Below are 7,183 nucleotides of genomic sequence, written 5' to 3' on the forward strand. Positions count from 1 at the left end.
AGATTACTCATCACGTTTCGAGCGTTCGCGCTATCAAAGGAATGTAATGGTTACGTTTATTTTATCAGAGAACCGTATCGTTGAATAATCAGTGAGAGGTTTATCAGTACTCGTCTATAAAGAACTTCCGATCAGAGAGACTATAGCTGCTGTTGTTATTCTTAAGGATTAGTGACTACTACACTTGCCATTTCAAGAAATTGTACCTTCTAGTTCGTGGAACCGTTCATATTTTATGTAGGGTTCGAACGCCTATCCTGATTCGTCAACTCAATCACCCTGTCAAAGAGGGCTTGCATTGTCACATCAAAGGCATCCTTTATATACTTCAGTTGGTGGCTCGGAGCAGCATAGACCAAGCTGGGTATCAAGCGTACAACATTCTCCCTCATGTTCTGAACTTCTGCGGGAGGAATCTTACGCAAAATCCCTTCAATGTCAGCAAGTTTTCGCTTGACATCTTCTTCGGCGATGAACACTGAATATGAGCTATGGTTCTGTGGCAAATGCGCACTGTACTGCATGTAGGCAGTGAAAGAATGGAAGAGAACAGGAATGCAGCCAGCAATCATACAATCAATAACTGATTTCCGAGTAAACGAATCTCCCGGAGGTTGCAAGCAGAATACTGATTCTTGGAAGAGCTTCATGACCCTGACAGACGATGAACATTTCTTGCTTACTCCTCTCTCACACTCCAAAAGCTTGCAAAACTCGGATACCTTGCAGCGTTCTATAAGCTCTTGTCTGATTGAGTCTGCCCGAGGAGCCCCCGCAAACGAAAACAGCACAGGCCGCTCACGAGTTCTCATTCGGTGTTGCCATTCAAGAACATCGGAATCCTTGGATGGATGAAAAAAAGTAGGAAAAGGGGTGGCAAACTCATTCCCATTCCACGGCTCTTTTTCAACTAAAATCGTTGTCATGTTCTTTACAGCAGGGAGGAGTAAGAGATTGCTGCCCCACGTCCCATCTGTCCGTCGTTTGAAATCCCAGGTCACTCTCCCACCCACCAGAATGTGGTCTCTTCCTCCCATTACGCGCCATTCCGGCTGGCTTTGAACCCAACTTGCGAGAGCGCTTGGAAGGAAATCTCTCGTCGAAACGTTTGTATCCCAGAGACGCGGGTAAAAATCCATGGATGCGTAAAAAGGAACGTATATAAGCGTTGCCCTGCTAGAATCATTTGTCAGGCACTTGTATTCCTTCATCCTGTTATGAAAGATGACATCTAGGGAGTATTGATCTGACGCGTACCAACAGCTACTTGAAAGAACACCTTCTTCATCTTTCAATTGCGGCCCAAATCCTCCATTGGAAACAATAGCGCATATATCGGCCCAACGGCGGCTCAGATGACGGCAGTCTGCCAAAAGATCCTCGTTGTACATAGATGGAAGCCTGTGAATATATACATACCTTCCAGAACAGGAGTCCCTTTTGGTTTTCAAGGGCTCAAATGCTTGGCGGAACGTATCTGATTCGAAGGATGACAGCCTAGGCATTCCGTTATCAAGCCTTTTTGATGTCGGATGGGAGCTGCTAAGCAAAGTCTCCGTAAACTGTGAAGCTGGGTTCAAGAGTTCTGCATCTGGCGTAGTCGAGATATTCGCTAGATGTTCAATCGAGAGGAACCGAAGAACACAAAACAGCATTGACCAGAAAGCTATATTTGCAACCACCACGGCGCAGTAGAGAGAAAATTTGGGCTTACGAGCAGGCTTCTCCATCCTGCAGAGTCAAGCGAGCTTAAACTCTAACAAGAAGGGACATGCAACCAGTTTCTTGCACCGGTTATCTTTCAAGGCTCCCACGTATCTTTGAACAGACCTGTTTAAGCAACAGCTTTTCAGAATAACACAGCGAGGTCTACACAGCCGAGGCGTCTCCAAGGAACCTGCAGATCTGAATAAAATGCTACAGATTTTGCTAAGTGATTGTGGATGACAAAGTCCGGGATCAAGCAAATGAGTATGAATGGAATGATGAATGAGGTGCGTGGGATTGACGGACGGAAATAAACGGTTCCTACTGCAAGGACTCTACTCAGAGGGCCAATGACTAGGGTACGTGAATTTGACCGGGGGTTTGGCAGACAGAAATGAATGGTTCATACTACTAAGAGGGCGGTTGTAGGCTCCAGCTGGGAGACAAAGCATCCAGCAGTGATAGCTGAAGCAGGGAGCAACTTGTATTGGAAAGACAGCCCAACAGTACGAAGCTGTCTGGAAGAAAGTCCCGGAGTTTCCTCGGGATTTATACAAACACGCGCATAGAAGAAGAAGGGCCATGCGTGACGTGAAAGAGGTAATTAGGAAAAGGCAAACAGGGAAAATCTGAAATTCTGGACGTGCAGTGAGCTGATTGCGAAATATAAACTAGTTGAAGTTTAATTGGAATGGTGATACTGATTCTTGGAGAGGAGGAAGGAAATTTCTCGTGTGGAGGAGCGCATGGATACGTTGCGGAAAACGGAAAACGTACATGCGAACATGGGTATGGGAACAGATCCAAAGTGACGCGCACTGATAATTAATCGGATTGTGGCCGGTCGCTCATTTACACTTGCAACGCACTTGCTAGCTGCTCACCGCCGAAAACGGATCGCAATGCATGTAAAGTAGCTACCTTACATGCATTGCAATCCACTATTTATATTCACACACTAGTAGCCGACTGCCTCGTAGCAGCTAAACTTCTATCTATTCTTCTATTCTTTAAGGTTCTATTTTTTAAGGAGACTAATCCCGGATCACCTAGGTGGCAAGGATTTGGAGGCTTTCGGAAGCATTCTAGAGGTTCTAGGGAGGAGGACGGAGGTTAAGGTTCTAGGGAGGAGGATGGAGGTTCAGGGAGAGGAGAAAGAGGTTCGGAGGGAGTGGAAGGATATGGAGAGGTGCGCGCAGATTGGTGCCACATGGCAAAACATGGAGCATTAGAGAAGAGTTGCAATGGACCAGAAGGGGGGTTGATAGTGTGGTGGGGGTCGCGGTGCCGATGTGGCTGGCTGACGAGATGCAACGTGGGTGGAGCCAGAGGCAGAGAGGTGAGTTGGCACATCCCAGTGAGGTCAATAGACTCTAGAGCCAGAACTGGAGTCTGATGCAAGCACTAAATGACCACATTCGTAGTCCTAACGTGGCACTAAATGAAGACAATCTTAGTCTGATGCAACAACTTGAGAGGTGCGAAGAGGGAAGAGCGCAGGGATGGCTAGAGGACGCGGGATACGAGGAGGGCCACATGGCAATATGGGACCGAACAGTGAGGGCATCACTCAGTGGCATAGGATAGAGGAGGGCCATGTGGTGACGTGACAGAGTGGGCACTAGCGAGCAGAGTGATGTAGTCACGCAAAGTCGTAGGGGCCATGTGGCACGAAAACAATCCGTCAGAGGGCTAAGCCGTGGTTGATCGTACCGTGGAGCTGGTGGCACAGTTAGCATGGGTGTCAGCGAGGATGTCAACATGCCACATGGCGATGAGGCGATGTGGGTGGATTCGGGACTGTAGAGGCATCACATGGTATGCCACGTGTCGTTACGATAGAAAGCATGAGGCCAATGCACGATGCAAATGATGTGGCATAGATTCGTTTAAATACTCCTTTCTTAAACATATGTTATATTATATATTATCTATAATATGTAATATATATTATAATATTATATGTATGTATATATTTTATATTTTATATAATATAATATATTAACATATTATATTACTATAAATATATATCTAAAGAGAGACAGATAGACAGACAGAGGGACATAAAGAGATAATATATGATATATGATATATTATTTAGAATGTATTATAATATTATGTGCTATATATATGTATGTATGTATGTATGTATGTATGTATAATATTTGTATTTTGCTAACACACGAAGGAAGAGAGAGAGAGAGAGAGAGAGAGAGAGAGAGAGAGAGAGAGAGAGAGAGGAGTATATATTAATATAAAAAATTTATAAAATAAAATACACACACACATATGTATGTATAGATATATAAAAGAGAGATGAGAGAGAGAGAGAGAGAGAGAGAGAGAGAGAGAGAGAGGGAGAGAATGTGTGTGTGTGTGCATGTGTGTGTGTGGTAAGGAGGAAGAAACACGTGGCTAAAGGAAAGGCATGCCATGTGTTTGATAGAGAGGGAAGGCTCCAACCACATTTCGCGATGGTGGATATGGAGGGATTCATCCTCACTGGAGCTACTTGTTGAAGATGAAGACATCCTACATACAAACAACCCAAAAAAACTTGCTTTTCTTCAAATATTTAATTTTAAAACTCTGTGGCGCGTCTAAAGAATGCAAGTCCAGGTGCCAATGAACATCTTCAAGGGGAGAAACTGGTGGGGATGGCAGAGCATCATCATCTGCAAGCAGCATGGGTTCTGGCTCCGTGGGGTCTACAGGAGTCGCGACATCAGTGCTTTGTACAAAATGTGCTACTTTAAGTAGCGTGTTGAAGGCTTCAGCAGGGAGGTCGACCGGAGTGTTGAAGGAGATGGTGGATTGGGAGGGTTTGTACTGTGCGGTGGTGGTGTTGGAGGTGTTAGACGAGTACTTAGACAGTGTTGTCCGAGGGAGAGGAGGTTGGGCTGCTTGTTGGGTGGGTTGGGTGGGATCTAGGGGAGGCGGCAATGGAATGTCTGCAGGGCGGCGGTGGTATTAAAGAGGGTGACTACATTTTTTTTCTTGTCCTCAGTTATTTCTTCTAGGTACGCTAAGTGAATTGTCTCAAAATTGCTCACCAAGGACTCAAGTGAGTCTTGGAGAGCTTGTAGCACCCTATTAAAGAGGATTATTATTCCGAGGGGTTGGTAGGTGGTGGATTGGTAGGTTGCAAGGTGTCCTTGAGCTTGGACTATTGAGGCTCGGCCGTAGGTGTGCATCCAATTTATGTCTTCATGAAGAATTCCTGAAGTGCAGACCCATGGCATGAGGTCCTCGGGCTTTGCAAGTTGCATCACTTCATCATCCACAGAATAATTAAGGGACTCAGTGATGTGACGCCAGGCTTGAAAATTAAGAAGAATGGGATATGCGGATAGGGTTTGGAGATCAGAGGGGCGGAGAAGAGATAGAGAAGTGGGCTGAAGGTCAAGAGAGAAATAGGACATGGCTAAGATGGGGCAGTAGTGGTCGGGATTACGGCGACAGAGAGTGGTTTGGAGGGCCTTAGGAGGAAGTGGAGTAGTGAGATCGAGGTGGAAGGTAAGGTTTTGTGCATGGAATGCATTGAAGCGCATTTGCATGGTTTGGGCGATTGTGCGTGGTGCAAGTGTGTATGTGGCTAATTGTGTAGACACCTCCCTATACATCCTAAACTCTTGCTACTCACGTTCTTCCAACCTTGACTCCTCAGATTGGCCAATGGGACGCTGTCTTTCGATTTCTTCTTGGAGGGAGACCGTGAGGTTCCTCTCTTGTGCCAAGAGATCTTGTAAGGAGCGAATCTGTTGGTTGTGGGACTCCTGTGTGTGAGTGTACCATTGCTCTACTTGTGCTCACTACTCCAGTGTCGTGCGTAGGGCTAATTCTACCGTGTCTACCTGTTCCATGAGCATCTAGACCAGGGATTCACTGGTGGCAAGGTCATCCTTGACTTTCGTCAGAGCGAGCTCGAGCTCTTCCACGTTAGCCCAGTATTCTTCAGCTCGATATAGTGTGTCATGGACCGCCACTATTAGATATGATCAATGCCTTACCCTCCTAGTAACCCCACCAGTGGTCCAAGGTGCTCAAGTTGTAAGGCCCCCATATGAGGAGAAGCCATGTGTCAGCCCGGGACACTGGATGGATCCTGACTTGCATGTCAAATGAGGTCTATCAATGAGACCATTGATGGTAGAAAGGTGATTGTGTTGGGAGCCCCTTGCTCTTGCTGGGGTCTGGGGGCCAGTTGGCTCCCCTGGTATAGGAAATATTCCCTAAATATTCCATGGACGACTAGTCGGTTCCATTGACTAGGTTGACTGGTCAGCTTCACCAACTTGGTTGATTGATCGGTTCCACTGACTATGTTGATTTGACTACTACCCTCATAGCTATAAAGAGGTGACCTCCCTAGTCCATTGTACCAGATTAGATCTTCTAGCCAGTAGCTCTTCACCTAGTATCTGTCTAGATTGCCATCTAAGCTCCACTGTGGGAGCGCACAGGTAGACGGAGACATAATCTATACTACATCAGTATTGAAGGAAAATTTTGTTCATCTCCAGTTTGCTGTGTACTCTATATTCTTTGTTCAGTTTCTATTCCACTCTCATTCCACTGCGCCGTGTAATTTAACATGGTATCAGAGCCCAGGCGGCTCTAAGGATCGAAGAGTAGAAGAGAGGCAAGGGCTTCAACGGCATACGAAGTGATGGCAATAGGAAGCGGCTCGAGTTCAGCACTTGCAACTACACCTGCTTCACCAACAATCCAAGCGTTGATGATTCACCCACCAGCCTTCATTGAAGGCAAGCTAGATGGTACAAACTACACTCTATGAAAGTTTAAAATTACTGCTATTCTGGATTCATATGAGCTTCTGGAGACAGTATTGGGGACTGACCTAGAACCACAAGGAGCCCTCGACCCAGCAAATCTGGGGAGTATAATACCTCCTAATGCCGACCTTCTATGAGCTTGGAAATGTAGGAACGCAGATGCTCTATGTGCCCTGGTTACAAGTACTACTGATAGTGTTTTGACCTTAATTCTGCATACATCTAAGGCAACTATGGCCTCTGGAACATATTGAAGAGTCAGTATGAGATGCAGAATCAGACAAGGATCCAAAACTTGGAGAATTAGCTCACAACTGAGAAGTTTAAGGAAGGAGAGATAGTAAAGGTGTTCATAACCCGAATCAAAAATCTGTGTGACTAGATGGCTGGTGCTGGGATACAAAAGACTAGCAAAGAGCTAGCTCGACGGTGTCTCCAAATATGTCTACCAAGGTTTGATGGACTGGTAATAGCACTTAACACTCAGGTGAGACCCCAACCATTGTCATTTGATGAGTTCTGTGCTTTACTATGGAGGAGGAATTGAGGCTTAAAGCTTGAGATGGAGGTGGCAATGGGGATGATGCGTTCTCCGCCACTATGAAAGGCAAAGGTGGTTCCTCCACCAAAGGTGAGTCCTCTATGTGCAGATAGTGGGAGAGAAGGAAGGAAGCTCAATT

The 7,183-nt window shown here is 45.9% G+C and overlaps 1 protein-coding gene across 1 annotated transcript; it reads right to left on the reverse strand.

The window, feature by feature from the left end:
• Nucleotides 1-233: 233 nt before the first annotated feature.
• LOC147880247 (xyloglucan galactosyltransferase KATAMARI1 homolog) lies at nucleotides 234-1,730 on the reverse strand. Its single transcript, XM_087370386.1, has one exon. It carries the CDS (start codon nucleotides 1,728-1,730, stop codon nucleotides 234-236), a length of 1,497 nt encoding a protein of 498 aa, XP_087226512.1.
• Nucleotides 1,731-7,183: the final 5,453 nt, after the last annotated feature.

Source organism: Dipteris shenzhenensis, chromosome 32, assembly GCF_047967505.1.
Source record: "Dipteris shenzhenensis isolate YYH24624 ecotype China chromosome 32, Dip_SZ_1.0, whole genome shotgun sequence".
NCBI classification, from domain to species: Eukaryota; Viridiplantae; Streptophyta; class Polypodiopsida; order Gleicheniales; family Dipteridaceae; genus Dipteris; species Dipteris shenzhenensis.

Bases quoted from the DNA above. Each gene is read 5' to 3' on its own strand.
- LOC147880247 (XM_087370386.1), bottom strand. From the start codon at position 1,730: ATGGAGAAGCCTGCTCGTAAGCCCAAATTTTCTCTCTACTGCGCCGTG.